The sequence below is a fragment of the Barbatula barbatula genome (genome assembly GCF_947034865.1).
Source record: "Barbatula barbatula genome assembly, chromosome: 6".
In the NCBI taxonomy this organism is placed as follows: Eukaryota; Metazoa; Chordata; class Actinopteri; order Cypriniformes; family Nemacheilidae; genus Barbatula; species Barbatula barbatula.
This window is the reverse complement of record NC_136765.1, coordinates 16,864,145-16,884,724: the sequence shown is the minus strand read 5'-3', so window position 1 is coordinate 16,884,724 and position 20,580 is coordinate 16,864,145. Positions and strand designations below refer to the sequence as shown.

The 20,580-nt window shown below is 39.1% G+C and overlaps 2 protein-coding genes across 2 annotated transcripts; both read right to left on the bottom strand.

The window, feature by feature from the left end:
• Positions 1 to 185: 185 nt before the first annotated feature.
• e2f2 (E2F transcription factor 2) lies at positions 186 to 14,336 on the bottom strand. Its single transcript, XM_079458568.1, is given in 7 exon segments — positions 186 to 2,340; positions 2,426 to 2,606; positions 4,778 to 4,885; positions 5,276 to 5,453; positions 5,598 to 5,817; positions 6,416 to 6,518; positions 13,721 to 14,336. Coding segments are annotated over 7 exon segments (1,329 nt in total). The 5' UTR covers positions 13,988 to 14,336; the 3' UTR covers positions 186 to 2,068.
• Positions 14,337 to 16,423: 2,087 nt separating this feature from the next.
• id3 (inhibitor of DNA binding 3) lies at positions 16,424 to 18,195 on the bottom strand. The gene is made up of 3 exons (XM_079459329.1): positions 17,778 to 18,195; positions 17,613 to 17,687; positions 16,424 to 17,216 (listed from the first exon to the last, which is right to left on the bottom strand). The coding sequence occupies exons 1-2, from the start codon at positions 18,066 to 18,068 to the stop codon at positions 17,634 to 17,636; spliced, it is 345 nt and encodes a 114-aa protein (XP_079315455.1). The 5' UTR covers positions 18,069 to 18,195; the 3' UTR covers positions 16,424 to 17,216; positions 17,613 to 17,633.
• Between the last annotated feature and the right edge of the window lie 2,385 nt (positions 18,196 to 20,580).

Genomic DNA, 20,580 nt, shown 5'->3' with positions numbered 1-20,580 from the left:
CAATATTTAATTATCTCTCACCTTTTCTTAGGAATCTGCAGGGAATGTACTAATTTGAAAGGTAAACACTACAACTTACTGGCTTCTAGAAGCTAAAATGTTACTTTAGATCACTGTAGTAGAGCATAATAAAAACAGAAAACGTTACATTTAGCAAAACATGTTTAGAGCACACAAAAGACTTTCAGGTTAACACCAGGGATTTATTTATTGAAACACCACAATATCAAATGTTAAGTGCTGCCTGTTAAACAGACGGTCTTTGAAAAATTATACATCCTGAGACAATTATCAAATTCCTTTAAATACAAAACCTATAAATACAAAACCATTCTGTACAATTTTAATAACATAATGCTTATTGAGAAATTGAAGTAATCCCAGACAATCACTCGACACTACAAATTTACAAAACTGTTAACTCTAAACATGGCTCAGCACACTCATGCATGTGCATACACACACTTTTCAAGTTTCTTAGGACAGGACATATGTCCGCATATGGGACAGTCGCATGAAATTAATCCCAGGTGAAAGTTTTGTACACACCTCAGAAGGCGTCTACAAGTGAACGAAATCTGATAACAACTATGTAAACGGCACCTTTTAGAAATGCTGAATCCATATTATCAGAACTCCAGGGAACAGAAGAAACAGTAGATTTATCTAGAAGATCAAAGCTCAAGAATGCTGGTATATATATATTCGTTTTGTCATACGTTCGAGAACACACACAGTAAAGATGGATGTGGGAGTGTAGTTTAAAACATCAGCTTAGTTCAAGCCACACTGCCTACAAGATGGGCGTTTTCATAGTCTGTAGTTTATAACTACATTTTAAACACAAACCAGATGTAAACAGTTAAATTCTCCTTTTGTCTAGGCCGCCGTAAAACCTACCATACAGGTGGGGCGAGAATCCCAACTCCAAAAGAAAACACTAGAAACAAAGTTCACTTTGTATTCCCAGCAGTTCAGTGTTCAAACAGTATTAAAGGTTTCCGTCAGATCCCATTAAACATCCCCAAACTCCAAGTGAAGCAGTGAACCCTGAGATACCATTAACATTTCACAAGAAAAACCGAAGACCTCAGAAAACATTAATCCATCAGTTTCACTAATGCATATGGAAATGTAAAATTTAGCTGCAAGATCTGAACATTCCGTGAGATTCCATTTTCTCTGCGTTTTATGGCACAACATCATCGTGGTGTAGTGCCACAGAAAAGATCAGTACCTCACTGGGGTTTACATCAAAAGATGGAGGTAGAACGAACAAAGTAGCACAATCTCCTAAAATCTGAACGTTGATTTAACCCAGAACAGACTAATTCTGAAAGACTGATTTTTAGAAGTGTAGTTCTAAATGTGTTATGGTTATGAAGCAAAGGTATAAATTATTATAGATGTACATATTATAGATGTTTCATGTCTCAACTGCACATTTCTTCAAAAGCACCTTTGTGCAACTTCAAATGGTCACACAGCCCTCTACTGGCAATGTTTGACAGTAACACAATTATTAAAGCTCTGAAAAAGCTTCCAAAATTACCTGAGTTTCATACATCCCATTCAAGAATTACAAAAAATAAGATACAAATGTACGTTCTAGCTCATACCTAGATACAAGGCAATTACTAATGTCTGACATTCTGGCCATTAATTGAAGTTATAAAGACCAACAATATTGCCCATAGGCAAACACTTGACAAGTGAAAGAAAATTTAAATTACATGACAAATACATTTTGTGTTGTCAAAAAGATCTATAGCTAAACTATGCAGGCAACAATACCTTACAATTTTATGGCTAATTGAATAAAGAAATGGCTTCATAGTGTAAATAAACCCAATCACCTCTAGGGGGCGGTGGTAGGCTTTATAAATAAAACAATATTTTGAGGCCCATTTTATCACCCAGAACGGAATCAGTTCAGCCAATTCAGTAGTGCACTTTATCCTAAAAACTTCAATCTGTATCATAATGTAAAATTGTTGTAAAATGAATCTGTGTCCACATAAAACTAATTACAATTGAATTACATTACAAGACTTCAAGCACTGATGATTTATGTTTTGAGCAGATCTCCGAGATCGTATGTGTCAAAGAAGTCAGATACACCTTCTCCGTCCTCCAGACCCCAGAGGTAGTCCTCATGAGTGAGCTGAGGGGAAAAACTGACAAAAGGGCCAGAGGGGTCGGATGCGAAGGCCGCACCAGCCAGCTGGTCGTCTGTGATCTGCAGAAGGCTTGGAGGCAGATCCAGAATCCCTTCCACATCGAGAAGAGACGCGCTATCACTGGGGTTTGTCAATGAGGGCTGAGTTTTTGACACCAAACCTGTGAAAGAAAATGAAAGTCATTGTCATTAGTTAGATGTTTCGCTTATGTGCTTTACAGAAAAATACTTTAACTGATATCTCACCCTCCACTGAATGGGGCTTAACAGGTGGGAGGAGAGAGGGCGTGGTGGTGCTGGAGGGTTGTGGGTAATCTTTTTGGGGTGTGACATTTTTGATGGGACTACTATCCTCTAAACATTCCTCCGGACACAGGTACACCTCAATCGGGCCGTTTTTGCTCTTCAAGTAGATCTGCAGCAAACCCTAATGATAAAAAGTGAAATGTAAGGCAAAGACAGAATTTCTTGCACGCATTTCTTGGTTCACATTTCCTTTAGTTAAAAACATTAAACTCAGCAGTAAAATATCACATAGCCAAATGTCTATTATTAGTAACATAACTGAATACATCAATCTTTTCTGAAGTAGCTAATGCCAGATTATCAATATCTGTTGACATTGTATAATCATATACAAAGTAACATGATATAAAGTTTTACATCGGTCTCTTTGCCTCTTGTTGCATCTTAAGCTACGTCAAAGAATATAGATACAAAGAGGCGAGATTCTGATGGTTTTTGGGAACCAGCCACTGTGGCGTTTCGGTTGCACGGCCAACGTTTTGGGGTGAAAATGCCAGCTGGACTATAGCAAAATACAGAATAGCGCTATAATTCAAGTCATCAGTACCTTTTGTAACACTTACAGTAAATGTTGTATCGTCTTTTATGTTTTATGTTATCAGTTATGGAATCCAACCATTAAGTCTACTTTGCTGAGTATTTACACATTTACCATTACTAATATTAGTTACAATGTCTCTACGATGTCTGCAATATAATATAGTACGTTTTAATCCATATCGTCTCTGAAAGGCATAGGGCCAAAAAACTTTGCCCAATCATTGCCCTCAGTGCAATTGGCGCGGTTACATTCTAGCGCGGTCATATTCGCTGTGCTGATACAGCGGGAGAATGGCAGTTTAACTTTTTAACTTTCCCCTTGTTAAATCTGTGCAAGTTTGCAAGTGGCACTGGCAAAGGACAAACACAAATAAAGACCATCTGAAAAACTGCCTTGACTTAAAACGTTTGATCACAAAAGAGGTGAAAGCAGAATTCCATTTGCAAATGCATTCCGGCTCAAGGGGTTTCCGAGGTTCCTTGCCCGGTCTGTATTCTGTTTTGTTCCACAGGTTTAAACAGGAGATGGGTGTGAAATGATGATTATAATTTGATTTAGATGGGTTTTGATTATGTTGCTTATGTAATTTGTGGACCTTTATGTATTACATCGTCCAACGGGAACTATGCTGCATTGAATCCTGTCTTGAATTTGTTGTTTATGGTTTTCGCTATTGTTGTAATGTTATTTACTTTGGACAGCGATTTGCATGGAGAATGGGATATGATTTCACTGCTAGCAGGCTAAAGTTAGCATATTACCAAATTACCTAATAATAATTGTATTTTATATAAAAGTAGCATCTCAAAGGGCTAAACATCAGAAAGAGATTAAAATAAAAGTAACAGAAATTCAGAATTATATTAAAATTCAAGGAAAATAACAAGATAAAACCAAACAAAGAACAGATAAGAATAAAAACAGGCAATATACTTAACAAATAATACGACGAAAAACACTATCTAATCCGCCTTTAATTTATTCGTCAACAACCCATTTATCGTTCAGCTTTGCAAATTTTTCTGATATATTTCCTTAATTTGTTGGTTCTAAGTGTTAATGCTAATACTTGATAACCTAGATGGTTTCTAGAGAGCATAGGTTTTGTCATCATGTATTGTCATCATTCAGGCTGATATTGCTATTGCGACAGCAAAAACCTATTGGACTGCCGAGTCACTTTCACACCAAAATGGCGGAAATGCATGGCTGCTCCTGGGCGCGAGTGTTGCAATGGAACGTTCTTTTGAGTTTCGCCTCCTCCATCCTATGATTCGAAAACCGATCGAGCTCAGCCATCTTTAAGGACATCTCAATTCTCTAATTGAGTATCGAGGAGGTTTTCTGAGGAGTCAAGAGCGAGGATACACAGGTGTTTTATTTGCGAAAGTGCATTATCAAGAAATCCTGAAGCGCATATAAAATCTACTTTCCTTGCACATCGTCACATCTTATTCAAACACGCATAAATATGATAATTAAGCATTATATTATTGTAAACGTAGACCTATTTCAGAGGGTTTAGTTAATATTCATAGTAACTTTATTAATATAGTTAATATTTTTAGTATTTTATTTTATTAAACTGAAACAACAGCGACCACAATGCCCATCAGTGCTGCCCGGCTTACCAGAGTAAAATAGTAGCTAATGACGATAAATCTTTTGATATGAAAGCTTGGTTCATCTTACATTCGTTTCACTTTATCACATTGCCAGCCATGTGGAACAGCCTTAAGACTAATACTGACCTCAGATGCTTCAGGAACTTCCAGTTTGGTCTCAGATGGTGCTTTCACAGCGATCACAGTTTGCTCTTTCAAGCTGGCTATAGTACGAATGTCCTGGTAGGTCACATATCCTAATGTGAGCTTGTGTTAAGGACACAACTCTTAATATATTCAAATTACTTTTCTATGCACTGAGAAAAAATCCTTGCAAAGACAAACTAACAGTACAAAAATGTTACTAGTAGATGTGGGTAGTTGACACAATATACCGTATGTGTGTCACATTTGAAAAAGTCACTAGCAATGAAGGCAAATCTCTTTTTAGCTATTTTATATTATAAATATGAATTAAATACAATATATTAACAGTTTGTTTTCTAAAGTTTTGCTATGTCACACCATAACACACCATTACAGTGTTTTGTCACTATCCATATGTCTACACCCTGTGAATGTTTGAACATGTCTGAGTAATGCATTGTTTAGATGAACATACAGGGCACAGAGATTAAACACACACAGCCTGAAAGGATATCTTTGGTTGTCTTTGTTTTCTGTCAGTTCTCGGAGCCGTATAGAGTTGGACTGAACAAGGTCTTCCAGATGTTTCTCCTGCCTTTCTAGCTCATACAGCTCTTTCTTGAGATCGCTGGTCTTCTCTGAATTGCTGGTTGAGCCTTCAAACACACCACTGACCCTAAAACCCACACAGACCAGAAGACTGAATGTCTGAATGACTAATAAAAACACCATCTTCAAGTTCATGTCATCTGCTCATCCAAATCTCATTATAACTAAGCATTTAGTCAAGAACAAACTCTGGTATCTTAAACACACTTACAGCCACTGGATGTTGTTTTTGGACTTCTTGCGAATGAGCTGCACCCCCTCCAGAACGTTTGTAATATCGTAGATTCGTCTCTTCTGAACCTCAAGAACCTCTGTGGCCCAGTTCAAATCCAGAACCCCGTCTGCCGATTCACTCAGCAATCCCACAAACTTCTTAGTAAGCAGCCCGAGCGACGTGTCGTAGCGAGTGCGATCACCTGGAGACTTGGGGGCTGTAAAGAGATGCCAAAAGCTCTTTGATCACAGTTTAAGTATTAACGCCTGCATCTCTAACCCGAGGAGTAAGAAATACTTGGACAGGTCTTTGTAAAAAATGATAAATTAAGAGCGGGCTTTGTTGTAGGGATGCACCGAAAATGTTGTCCGGAAAATAAGTGCAATGGCAGAATACTTTTTACCGAACGTGACATGTGATTTGATCAAGTGGCAATGAGCGCAGAGAGAGAGAAAGTGAGTGAAAGAGACAGTGAGAGACGTGTGTGGGGAACATTTTTAAAGGTCCAGTCAGTGAAAGGTCCAGTTTTGTTCTTTAAATCATTTTGCAGCGTAGCCTATTCAAGTCAATATTTTGTTTTAATTTAGCCAACTTGTTTTGTTCAATTTTATTTGAAGTTATATTGTATTATGTTGAAAAGAAAGAAAATTTTTACTATTCAGTTTATGCAATAGTGAAAACATTGGCTAAATAAATAGAAGAAATACGAAAAGCCATGTTTGGTATTGGGCCTTCGACCAAGTGTTGCATTTTTATAGTCGCCTTCGGCCATGAATTTTCATTTCGGTGCATCTCTTCTTTGTTGTTTTACTCACTTTTCGGGCTCTGTACTCTCGCGGATGCCGAGTGTCCTTTCCCTTTTGGTGTGCGGAATTCTGGGAGATAAAGCGGCTCTTCCAGATCTAGTCTCCGTTTGGCCTGAGAAAAACAAGACAGCAAGGCAATGGTCAGGTAGATGTACCAGTAGCACAGCTTTTTTTAAATGCTTAAAACAACCTTTATAAAAATGTTAATCTGATTTGGTATAATAAATGTTTGCCTTTAACTGCATGTGAATGAAACAAAGCAGTTTTTTTACAAAAATTTTCAATTAACATGTTCATCTCCTCTTCTCAGTTATTAACATTATTTGCTTCCCCCAAATACCTCAAGCCTACTCTATACAAAACAGAAAGTTCACTTTTTCAAGCAGAGTGAGACGTTCATAGCCTTTCTTCAAAGGTCACCTCACCAATTCATAATCCTATTCATAAAATAGTACAGAGTAGCAATTGTATGAACATACTTTTTTAAAATTTCAAACTAAATATGACAGAGCACACACATGAAACTTGCTTTACAAGACCAATACCTTTTTCTTTAAATTTGTAACAATTTTTTCATTCTTCAGTGGGCAGACTCCACCAAAAACTGGTTTAGTGTGCCAACTGACAAGGTAATGTTTATGTTCTATGGAAGTGTGATCTGAACTGTATTTAGTTGGAATCATTTACACCTCATTAAAATAACATCATTCATTAATGGTGTCCTTCACTCAAGATCAAATCTGAAGACATAATTGTCAAAGAAGAATGTTTCTTCAATCCGGTTTTGTATGAACATAGGACTGATATCGAAGGCACTTTGATGCATACGCATTCGGTGGGGGCAAACGCCGGCATTTTGACTGACAACCAGGAAGCGCAACTCTGTGTTTACAAGCAGACGCACGCTGTATATAAGCTGATGTTTGGATGATTTCGATATTGAGGAAGACTTGCACTTTTTTGCCCAACCGTACAAACCGAATGCGCAGGTGTCGAAGTGCTCTCGTGAACGTTGCAGCATAGACTGACCATACAGAGGCGAACATTTGATAAACGTTATTATTTTGGTTTGTTTTTGGCACATAAAGTATTGTCATCACTTTAAAAAAAATCTATTGAGCCACAAATTTATCAATGTTTTTAGTACTTTCTGGACATTGACAACAACTATAACAATGAACAGGGCTGGAAATCTCTCGGATGTCACCTAAAATATCTTTATTTGTGTTCCGAAGACACCAGGAGGTTTTAAAACAAGTCAAACGTCATGTGGGTGGGTGGGTAAAAAAAACATTTTGGATTTTTAGATGAATTTTCCCTTTAGAGAGAAACGTTTGTGCGAGAGCTTAAATGCTGTTTTTCCAGACTTTGACATTTGATGATCATGCACAGTATTTAAGAAAAATATTTTTAGATACTTTTTAACACTGTGTTCTGCAGTTATCGTATTCTGTCCTGTATTCCATGCAATCGGATCATATCCTCCTCATGCGCTCATTAAGATTTTGGAGTTGGACTTTACAAGAAGGTGCATGAAACAATTATCACTCAATAAAAGCACAAATAACTGATATGATGTGGATACAAGGTTAAATTAAATGTGTGAGGCATTAATGCTTATAATCGTTTTTAATCACACTTTCTGTAATCTAACTTGAGTTTACCAACACCATTTGTGTCGCCCCTTGTCTCCAGAATGAGTGTACGCATGGGTCAGAGTTTACTTACAGGTGCACACATTCCCCCGTCAAGTTCGCTTTTAATAGATCACAAACTTTGTGGCGTACCCACGTTTATAGATGAGACCCCTGACCAGTAAATTTAGACTTCAATAAGACATATTTTTTATGTAGTTAGATTAATTCCTATTGCAGTGGACTGCATGCAGTTACAAACATGACAGCTGTTAAACACATATCAGGTCCTTTTCATTTACGGCACTTCAAACATTTATAATCCATATTTTCACCAATCCAATTTTTTTACTTGTTTATACTGCATATAGGACAGTGGAGATATACATGAGCATAAGGTCATAGACAGGGTTCGGGATTTGGACATGACCCGGGTCGGACTCAAACCCAGGTCTTCATGAGTCAACAGCTTGTATATGTTTCTGGAGCGGTGACCACTGATCCACAACTATGACTCCAAACAATTAAGTTGATATAACTTCCACAGTCTTGATGTTTTTTTCTTTTTAAATAAATACAATATCACAAACTTTTTATAAGTGACATGATAAATGCCCTCTGTAACAAATACTGAGCTGGTGCTAACATCATCCTGCTCGTGTGTGTCTGGAAAATGCTTGCATTGTCTTGACCTGAGCGACATCTACACCTGTCACTGACATCTGGAACTGCTGAGCAGGTGGTTGGGGGAGAGAAGCAGCACATTGTTTCAGCTTTCTTACTTGTTTTGTGCATCTATAAAACATACACGCGCTATTTATGCATAAAACTATACTTTGCTTGAATAAAAAAATGGTGGCTTTTTCAAATATAGGGATTTCTTCATTAAACCTTGTGATGAACGCACACCCAGATTGGATGGGGGGGAGGGTATGTGTGCGGTTCGGTTTCTCAGAATAACACCTCATGTGTGTTAAGGCTTGGTTTCCTGTATCGATGGGAAATAAGAAGTCAGAAATGCTGGCTCAGGGCACATGGAGTGAAAGCTGAATCATTCACTCTCAAAGCACTAAACTGCAGCTTTACCATAGTAAATCTAAACTAAAAACACTACTACCAGGTTGCTTCATGATGTACATATAACCAGATTTATATACACTAGTGACTAGTAGGGTGTTTCTTTAAAATATGCTAATCAAACTAGCATAAAGCACAACAGTGGTTCCACAGTGTGTGGGGTCTTATGTGGTACACAAATTACAAAGTTTTCGTAAAAAAAAGACATTTTAATATAAAAACCAATCCTCGTTTATACTGCCATTTCCACGTGCCTTTTTGAAAAAAAATCTAAATAAAATACCGAAAACGCATGTCACATGACCATTCAGACACACTGGGCATGCGAACACAAATTAAAATTGTTGTATTGGCATACAAAAGTTGGTTGTTGATGACAGTTGCTTACTAGATGGCAAGGAAAAGCATGGACGTCTTTGTGTGGATAGATGAGGTAATCCATGTAACTGGCATGTTTGATTTCATTAAACGTTGCTGCAATGTCACTGTGTCGATCCGTCAGACAAACCTCAAGGATAGTGAGATTGCATTAAAGATCAGCAATGCACCGAGAAGGCAGCGCAGCAGACAGAAAGTTTCATTACCAGTTAATTCCACAGGATTTACGCAGAACGTGATAAAGCCCTTAATTCCCCCCAGGTCATTGTATTTAAAAACTACGGTTAATATATAATTATATAACTTAAACTATTCAGCTGTGTTTACATTTTAATATGGCGTCAGAGCAATGAGCCATTTCTGGCAGACTCATGAAAGAATGTGAGATTTTGTGAGCCAAATGAACGTAATAGCAGAGACATGATCAATAAAACCTTAACATGTCTCTTGACATATTTATGCGTTACCAGCTAACCAGGATTAGAATGACTTTACTCTATAGGTTTGATCTTTAAAGTGCACTCCATGTAAAAAAATAACTCCCCCCTTTTGTCAAATTTCGTAGCTAAACTTTTACTCATGCAACCTTCAGATAAACCATCACGCAAGAACAGGTTCCTTAACGCCTACAGAGACTCATGTGAGAAGAATGACCTCCAAACTCCACACCTGTGACACTCCCAAATGTAAAAAACACACACTTGCTCCTCACACAGTGAGAAAGGTCATTCTGCTTGTATAATGAAATAGTCCGAGGTGTCAAAGTGAAAGAAAGACACAGGTGAAGGAGTTGAAGGGGGAAGTCCGGGTGACATGAGGCGACATTGAAATTCAAAACTTGGCCAGACGGAGCGGCCTAGCAGAGTTATTTGAATAACACAAGAGTTAAACAGCTTGAGGCTTTTAAACTCCCAGACCCCTCACCCACCTTGCTGATGCACCACCTGGTTACTGGAGGTCCCAGAGGGTGAGGCAGGTCAGTAAAATGAGGTAGATTGACCTGATGAATATTGGGGTGGTGTGGGGGTTGGGTGAGATTCAACAGGTTCTTGGGGAAAGAAAGCTGTTCATGCGTTCTTCGACGTGACGTACACAGACCAATGACTGATCACTTGATCTTAAACATGTAAAGATAAGAGTGAACCAGGGAACCTGTTTTCTATATGAGCTTTACAATTCTTATAGTATAGCTCTATGTTATATACCAGGGGCTTTCAAACTTTTTATGTCAAGGATCCGACATGTCTCTCGAAAACCAAATTGGCATGATGGGGGGCATTTGTGTGAGTGCACATTTTGTTTGCGATGCGACCCGTTTTCATTACTGTACAGAACATGCTAACAACTGCACAAAGTATGTGCGTTCTGTTAGCTGCAGTGACTGGCCCAACCATTTACAGACAAAATTACTTTCGCACCGTATTTCTAGTAAACGCGTTAGACAGTTGGGTTTTAACGTTCAAGTGCGTCTCTCGCGCCTGCAGCACAAAAGCACTAGTATTTGCGGTGGTTTGCGTTCCCAGCAGCGTTTTTTGACGACAAGTACAGTATACAGGTTTATTGTGGCTCAGTGGTTAGGGCATGTCGCTACCAACGCCAAAGTCATGGGTTCCATTCCAAGGGGATTGCACATAGTCAGAAACAAATGTATAGTACAATGCAATGTAAGTCCCTTTGGATAAAGCGTCTACCAAATGCATAAATGTTAATGTATAGCAATTGCAACTTCACACATTACGTTATTTTGAATACATTCACAGGCAAACCTCTTCAAAATGAATCTGTTTTATACATATGGGCATGTAAGCATTAAACATGTGTTTGTGCTTTTAACTGTTTCCCTAAAGGCTATGATGGTTCAGTCAGTGGAGGAAGGAGGATAGACAGTGTGATATGATCGCCACCTCTAACATGCGCACCAAAGCATAAAGAGAAAAGAACCCCAGCTCTTTACTAAAAGCTACACCTTTTTAAGAATACAAAGCATAATTTTGTGCAATTACTCCCTGTCAGTTGAGTTTGTGACAAAACATTTTGCTGTGTTTACATATTATTACTGCATAATATAATTGATTAAAATAGAAGTTTGTTTCATAAAGTTGATTTAATAATATTTTTTTTGTGCTTGAGGTGAATAAAAGACAGTTTTCCTATTTATATTTCATCATTGAGGATTTCTTTTAAAAATGGCAAAAAAATCTCGTTCTCGTGAACAGAGTCTCGTGGAATAAGTGTCTAGTTACACCCCTACCTTGTACGAAAGACCCCCTTTCTGTATAAAGAAGCATTAAACAGTTATACACTGAAATATATATGGTATACATTATAATATTAGACAACCTACTGTTTGTAGAATTTAAACTTTTGCTATCTTTAACAACGTTTGCTGTCTTTTGTTTCTCTAACATTTTCTTGGGACCCCTTAGAACATTCTGGAGGCCCCCTTGGGGGTGGCTGGGCCCCATTTGAAAACACCTGGCACTGATTGGCGGCTATTAACGCTACATACAATTATGGGGGACTTTACAAGTTGTTAGCAGCTGAGATTTCTGGGTAGTCAAAAAAATTGTACAAAGAAAAATTATATATTTTTACCTACTATGTTAGTTTAAAAAAGGACCCAGAATTGTCAGTTGCTAACAATATTCCAAATACCTCTTTGTGTTCAACCAAACAAAGGAAATTAAACAGATTTGGAAGTGGAACCACTTCAATCATGACAGAATTTTTTCAGTATAAGTGTTAACTGATAATGTATATCAAACCCAAAGATTTTTGCTAAAGCTCAAGATTGAAGACACGATTTTAACAGACAAATATGAAATGACAGGTCATAATGTAATAATAAATTATGTATACAAATGTGGCCTTTCGTTCATAAATTTAGTTTATGGTAAAGTGTAACTTCTTTAACTTCTGTTTTGTGTGTTGATATCAACAGTAGGGAATGTTACCTCACCTTGACAAAGTCCATGTGAAAAAAACTCAGGCCAGATCCTCAGGCAAACTATGGGTTTCTTTCGGTTCATATCGGTCAGATGACCGAAATGTCATATACAGGTGTGTCTGTCCAGTCAAACTGAAAGTGTCATTCAGGGAAGGGAGATGCATTCATTTCACAGCAGGAGATATGACTCTAGCATGCTGGTGTGAACAACTGAAAAAGGGAAAACGGGGGCTATTCATATGTGGAGACACACACATCGTGTGTGCTCTCAGAAAGACAAGGTACAACCGTTCCTTTTAACACTCCAGTATGAACAGTGTTAAACCACGTCAAAACCTGTACGTCTGTCCTAATATGATCTTCCCATGTAAGACATATGGCTTTGTGATCAGCCATACCCAACCCTAAGAGACCTCTGTTGTAAACTTAATTTGCCACTGCATCAAATCTTCCATGCAGACGCACGGTCTGTTATCAGTCATAACCCATATACTGCAACGTGAGCCTGTGATCATTCATTGTGTTTATCAGCTGGAAGCAGTGAGAGGAGTTCATTTAAATGATCACATGGACATGGTTCCAGGAGTGGATATGGTGGAACCTTCTTGACCAACTGGTTGAGCTTGTAGGGGGGGTTTGAATGGAAAAGCAGGTGTACACCGGATAATAGAAAGGAGTAATGTCAACTACAGGATCAACATCTAAAGTTGTCAGAATCATAAACTTCATGCAGTCATTTAAATATACAAATATTGGAACAACCATTTGGGGATGTGTTTAATAGGGGTCGTGTGTGTGTGCTTTTAAAGGAAAGAGAACATTGTTTTATAAAATGAATGGCCACATGGAATGTAAATTAGTATGTTTTATATGATACACGCAAGGGTTTTCGCTTACGGGGTCGAATTGTATATATAACACGTCCGGTTCAGAAGCTGTAAAGTACCCTTCCCCCATCAGCTTCACATTCCCCCATCCTTAAAGAGCCTGCATGTCCTAATGCCTTACTGAAATTTACATAGTCTCCAAATCCTGAAATGTTTATGATTCCTTCATGAAAAACAACTGATGCACTAGAGTTAACGTTATACCAGAGATGACCCATATGAAGACGTCGTATATGAGCACAAACGGGAAGCATTCATGTTCATAGATTCTTCATTGTGACCGTAACTGTGCGTTAGAAAATTGCATGCTATTATATTGCTAAACGTGTTAACATGTATAAGCTTCATAGCTTGCTAATAAGAAGGTTGAATGGTGTCGAAAGAAGCTTACCGGTAGCCGACCAGAGGAAGTCCGCACCGGCTTAGGTTCAGGCCCGTGGGGGGTCGCATACAGACAGTTGGGTCTCTGCTCCGCAGCTGTCGTGTTCCCGATTTGAGAGAAGTATCCAGTCGGTACCGAATTCATCGGTGGGCTTGCGAGTCCCGTGTTGAAGAAATCCGTCCTCATTGCGGGCAGCGTTTTCTTCTGCGAACCGGAGAGGCCAGAGCCTGCGCCTCTTCCAGAAGCAGGAGAAATACCTCTTGGTATCCGGATCATTTTGCACTGCGCAGCGAATCTACTGTCTAAACTGTTATATAGTATAGTAAATAATATGATAGATTATGCGTTTAAAATAACAAAAATGAAAACATCCGAAATACACAAAAGACGTTTAGCTTTGGGATGAATGATATCTCCGAGTACTCTTTGTTGTAGACGCACGAAAGAAGCAATAATAAACAAAATAACTTAAACATATATTAAAATATCCAACGTCCTTAAACTCGATAAAACTGCCTTGAAAACTGTTTTCTTGTTCCTTCGCAAAGCCGGTGATGGTGAGAAATGTTCCTGTCTGTCTACAGTCCGTCTCCTTAAGAATAGATTGCTTTGACAACAGCTCAACAGAGAGGTGCTATTTTAGCGCCAAATTACGTCCCGCGAAATTTGGATCTCCCGCGGCTCAAGTCGCTCTCCGATTGGCTGCTGGCACGCCTGACTTGTTCGATTCTGAATATAATTTACATGTAACAGTTGGTGCCTAGCGTTCTTCCTCTTAAAGATACAGTGCACTTTTTAACTCTTTTGTGAACTAGGGCGATATTCTTCAAGAATCACAATATTAGATGGCTCCTAATGTTTATATCTAGCCAACAGCACATGGAACTTTATTAAATGAACGAACTCATGTTAATATCTTAATTTAGTTCACTCGATAGAAAACAACAGACATACACATCTTCCATCAAAGCATTTACACGTATTAAACACACAGAATCGCAGGACATGTTTCCATGGTTTCCAAATTTGTCATTGTCACGTAAGCTATCTATATTAATCTATATTTTGATGTCAACGGTAATTTATAACAAAACTGACACCATTGTGGCCAGGCAAACAGGAGCTTAGAAGTCTTGAAAACCACAGAAAGAGACATAAAATAAGCCTTACTTGAAAGCGATCTCAATATATGGTACAAAGAGTGATATCTAAACTGTGTTTAATATAACACGCACACACACACACGCACGAACGCACGCACGCACGCACGCACGCACACACACACACACACACACGCACGAACACACACACGCTTTTCCACATAAATATATAATGACAATTTCTTAATAAACTTTTTTGCCGAATTACAACTTTACGAGTGTTTGATAACATTGTAAATCTGATCTCTGGTAGCCTAGACAGATCGTGGAGACCACACCAGCGTTAGTTCTCTTGAGGTGAAGTTCAGGTGGGGTGCTCTATTGCGCCATCTCGTGGAAAATTATATTAACGTACGTAGAAAAAACTATGCTGTAGCTACCATAGATCATTTGCTCGCCCTCAGATTATTCCAATCCTGTTCAAATGTATTTGATCATCTGACGAACACACAGAAATATATTTGGAAGAATGCCTGTAACCAAACAGAGCTCATCCTCCATTTACTGCCACAGTAGGGTAAATGAATACCATGGTAGTCAATGGGGGTTGAGATCTATTTGGTTACTGGCATTCTTCCAAATATCTTCCTTTGAGTCTAGCAGAACATTTTGTCAAATTATTATATTTCTTATAGTATCTGTTACAGTAGCGACTTTCATATACAGCATGTGGAGAGCACAGCAGCTTCAGCTTCAATCTTGTAATATAGGGGTTCATGTTAATTGTGTAGGCCAATATAAAAACAAAAAATGCAGTTATCGTTTGTTTATTTATATTATACATGTTACATTCCAAAACAAGGTTTCGGACGACGTAGAACAAAATGAGTACAGCTGTGGTTAGTAAAAGAAATAAAAGGGGTGACTTCTCAGATTTTCAAAAGGGGCAACCTATCCAGCTTACTGAAAAAAAGTGAGAAGAAGACACAGAAGTGAAATATATATTCAAAGGTTTTCCAAATAGATGCAACCATATAGGAGAGTAACAGTCGTTACAATAGATCGAGTTTATTGGCTTTATAATCATTAGAGATGCTTACTTAATATTTGGACAAAACTTCTATACGCGATTAAACCATATATGATTCACAAGGTGGCGCCAATGTATTGTATTTTAGGTCAACAGACAAGTTTTATGTTCTGTGGTACTTTAAACACTGGGGGTCGCTATACGACGTGTTTTGACGTGCTTACAAAACACGTTACACGTATTCATATTCAAATTCGTTCTTAATAAGCAAAGTAGGCTACTTAATTTATAAGACGACATGAATCCTAGAAATAAAAAGAGATTCTGGTTCGTGCTCGTTTGGCACTTTTAATCTGTGTGACTCACATGTACTTATTGCGTAGGGCAGTTACAGATCATATGCCATACACCAAAAAGTCCGTGATGACTCTATCTGGGACTCTACTATGACGTATACTTTATCCAATCTTTCCTATCACCCTCTCATGTTTAGTTTATTCATTGAATTAGAATGTAAAATGACGTGCCACAACAATTGCTTGTTTTTGTTTCCTATCAATGTAGCTTACAAGAGAAAAGTGTGTGGAGGAAATCACTTTTATTTTCTGCTACATATTATATCAGTTTATATTCAAAATAGCCTAAAGCTGTAAAGACAGCTAACAGCATGCATTCAGTTATTTAAACAGTATTGATAAATAATACAAGTAAATAAGTAATGAACTACTTGTCATTTTCATGAATGATTTATTTTCTTGTGTAAAAAGAGTGAGTGTACAAAGCAAAAACTCTTAAAGGAGTTTATGAAACTCGTTGATCTGACAGTCTGTAGAAATAGACAATCCCCACAAACATATACAATCCACTCTATATTATAGAGTTCAAATTCTAATCCACGTCTGCATACCCAAGGCCCAGCCCACCCCAAAAAACACACACCCCCACGCACAATATGTACACCATCTCAATGATAAACATAATCACTGAAAAAACTGCAGCCATGCTGAAATGGTTTAAAAGGGGGAAAAGGAAGGGGGGGGGGTATTCTCCAAGAATGGCTGGGAAGGAAGGGTGTGTGAAGAGATATTAGTTAATCCAAATAGTCAGGAATGTAGCCAGTACAAAATATACAATGCTTGATTGTTGCCACAAAAATAGGAATGATTAGGAAAAAAATCTGAAGGGTTTTCTTTTTGTGATCTTCAAAACTCCTTGGCTTTGGTTTGCTCAAGTGTCCGGTGACCAAAGAATAGACCGCTCGAGAGGGGCGCAGATTGCTTTCCCACACTCTGAATAGAGCCTCACTCCTTCACCCGGCTCACCCCTTCACTCTCTTTTCTTCCATAAGTAGAGGAGAAAAGTTTCTATCCCGCACCTGCAGCATATAGGAGAGGGAGAAAAGTTAACTCAGTGTTCTCACACACACACACACACACACACACACACTGTGGATACAGCCGGTCTGCAGACAGTCTGGCGCCAACTAGAAAACTTTCATTTGCTGGAACTGATAGGGCAATCCGAGCTTGTTTGCTTATTGGCACAAAGGCCAAAAGACAAGACGACGCTGAACAGACTTTCTGATAACACGTCCCCTTGACCTTCATAACATTTACCGAAAACAAGACCGTAACGATATTGACCTGAATTAATAACTTGCTACAATAATTTACTCTATATAAACAAAAATCAATCATACTAATCTACAATGCATAAAAACAATAGTACAACCCCCCCCCTAAAAATAAAATATGAGAGAAAAGAAGTGTACCGTTGAACGCTGCCATCGATCCTAATGGCACATAGCTCCATCTTCCTTGGAGAAATTACGGGTCATCTCCGAGTTCTACGGAATGGAAATAAGTGCAACGTTAAAGTTGATCTAAATGTATAAGTATTGGAAACACTATTTATAAACCTGTGGCGATTACCTCACCTTCATTGAAATGAACACGTCGGGCGTGTTTTTTGCGTCCGTCTCGTTTTCCAGCGCTATCTGTAAATCGAAGATGTAATCTATAACATGTTGAAGAATCTCCATTTGGCTCACTGACTTGTTTTGCGGGATGCTGGGTACCAACTCTTTGAGTTTAGAGTAGCAGTCATTCATGTCGGACAGCTCCTCTGTGGGGCTCTTGCAACGGGTGATGGAGAGGCTCTGATCGGAGATACAGCAGACCGCTCCGTAACAGCTTCTGACAGACCGAACGGGACTGATCGCCTTCATTCTGGAAATGTGCTCTGACTTGCTAGTAGAATCCGCTCTGAGAAATTGCTTAAGAATACCTTAGAATGGTTCCTAGTTCTCCAGTTTGGTTGATATCCAATAGTTAAGTCCTTTCGCTTATGTTGCTCATTGAATGATGGCAGGACAGGCAGGCACGCAACTCCTTTTCAAGCCTGCTCCGCGTGGCTCCGCCCCCTTCGGAACAAAACAAACCCTCATGTGCCACTGAACCAATCGTAAGAGGGCTGTGAGACGATAAACCCCGCCTTCAGCGAGTAGCGAACTCATCATTGGAAAAGTTAGCAGGTCACTCAAACAGACTTTGGTGGAATGAGGAAGCGCTGTCAGATTGAGACATATGTATTTTTTTTCGAATTTGAGAAAACATTTGGGGTCAGTGAACCTAATCGTAGCTGGACCTGAGCATTATAATAAATACAATCTTTACTTTAAAAGCTTTACATGATTATACTTCGTTAATAAGAAACTGTCCCTCGCTAAACATATAAACTTGTGTTTTGCACCAACACTAAGTTTTAAAAACAATGGACACACTTGGCTTCAACAGACTCAACATTTGTGGAAGGAAATAAGGCGAGGAAAATTGTTATCATACGCTTATAATCAATCCGCGCGCATCTCTCAGCTCAAGCAGAGATGCATGATATGGATAAAAAACATAAATCTGGAACTCCCGTGACCAGCAGACACACTGGCGTCGAGAATTAATTCCCTTAAAAGACTTCAACACACACACAACGAGATTAAATATCTCCAGGACACGCTTTAAGACCACCACAGTTAACAGTCATGTGAAACGGCAGTATGAAGTAATGACTAAAAGTGCTCTTTTTGGCAGACCTCCTCTCAGATCTGATGTTTTAGAAGTGTCACTTTAAACGAACAAACTAAATCTTGTTAAATGTCGTATGTCCAACATCTCTCACGATGATAGACTTATTAATAACCAACTCGGGAACTTTTGGAAACCACAGTGCGCGCGGTTTTCGTGCCATCTAAAAGCGTTACTCGTTATCTATAAATAGATCGTAACTATACTTGTCTCCCAAGGGCCGTTTTAATAGAAAAAACGAATCTTTGCGAGATACAGCTTAACCATAGGCTGACTCTCTTTCCAGATTAAACCCAGTGCATTTTTAGTTTACATCAAGATGTGTCCCCACTTTTCTCACAGTACTGTTTTTGTGAAGGAATGCGCTGGCGGGCCAGCTGTGTGTCCTGTCCCGCTCCAGCTGTGTTGATCTAACGCGCGAGTCCCAGACAGCCTGGCGCCGGGCTCCCGACGTCATCCATTCACGCGCTCCAGCGCGCACCCGTCAGCGAGAGAATAGTCTCGGCCGAGGAGCCGCTTGAATTGGTCAGCGTGGCTGTCAATCATGCTGTAGAGCCCACCCGACCTCTCGCGCTATTGAACTAGGCTTGCCCGCACAATTTATTTGCCCACACCTGGATTTACATTCAGAGCTCTGCGGTGTAAAGCTCGTCAGTTGGGCTAGATTAGTTAAACTAATACCAAGGCATATCTGCTTTCTCAGAACGATATGGGATAATAGTTAAAAAAATAAACGATGAAAAACGATGTTTTGCTTGAATGGTACATTCTATTCTGCACTTTTGTCGTGTTCGAACTGGCGATTAAATGTCAGCAGGTAGCCTATTAGACTGGCCTTTTCACACCTATTTGATGTGGGTGATAAATGCGCCTATTTGCAGCTCGCTCTGTACATCACGATGGTGTGCAAAAGTGGCGTTGGTCAAAGTGCAACACGTTTAGCTATTTCTAACGGCCTCTGCAGGTATCGAATTAGGTTAGCAAATGTAACCAAAGCTTGGAAAACAAGAGCTCTGGAAGAGCAATATGTTAAAGACGTGTTGGATTAAAGAACATTAAATACCTACAAGTTATTATCCAATTTTTATTGATCATCATTATTTGTCAATATAGCCTACTTGTTCACTTCATTTAACTTTTTCTTCATTCACAGTTTTGGAAGTATAAACGTTACAGTGGAGACTTTATTGTTTTTGTTACAATAAAGCAAGAATGAAACACTAATAACGCAAAGCACGCGGCTCACGACGCACTGTTGCTTTAACGTTTAAACACCCTTTTTCAAAAATGAGTTTATCTCAAGCATCTGAAGTGTGTGATAGAGGACATATAAGTTAGGAACTATACACAGGAGACCGGTTTAAAAGAAAAATCGAGTTCTTGTTAGTTAGGTCAGGTGCCTCGATCGGCGCTGGCGGGAAGAGGCCCGGCACAATCGGGGCTCTTTTTTCAGCGCATGGGAGAATGTGGCGACTGGCGTCAGTGAGTCTGCCCTGCTCCGCGTCCCCGCCCTCTGCTCGCCCCCGCTCCTCTGTGCAGCTGGACGCACACAATCAAGCCATCAACAATCGCCGTGCATAATTAACGCGACCCTCCACCCCCTCCCGCCCTCATCACTCCTAAAGAAAATCTTCTTCGGTTAACAAAGTCTCTCTATTT

What these genes read in the sequence shown, in the direction of transcription:
- id3 (XM_079459329.1), bottom strand. Translation starts at nt 18,068, where the DNA reads ATGAAGGCGATCAGTCCCGTTCGGTCTGTCAGAAGCTGTTACGGAGCG. An exon ending in ACGTGTTCATTTCAATGAAG is followed by an intron (nt 17,688 to 17,777) that starts GTGAGGTAATCG and finishes TCCATTCCGTAG; the next exon opens with AACTCGGAGATGACCCGTAA.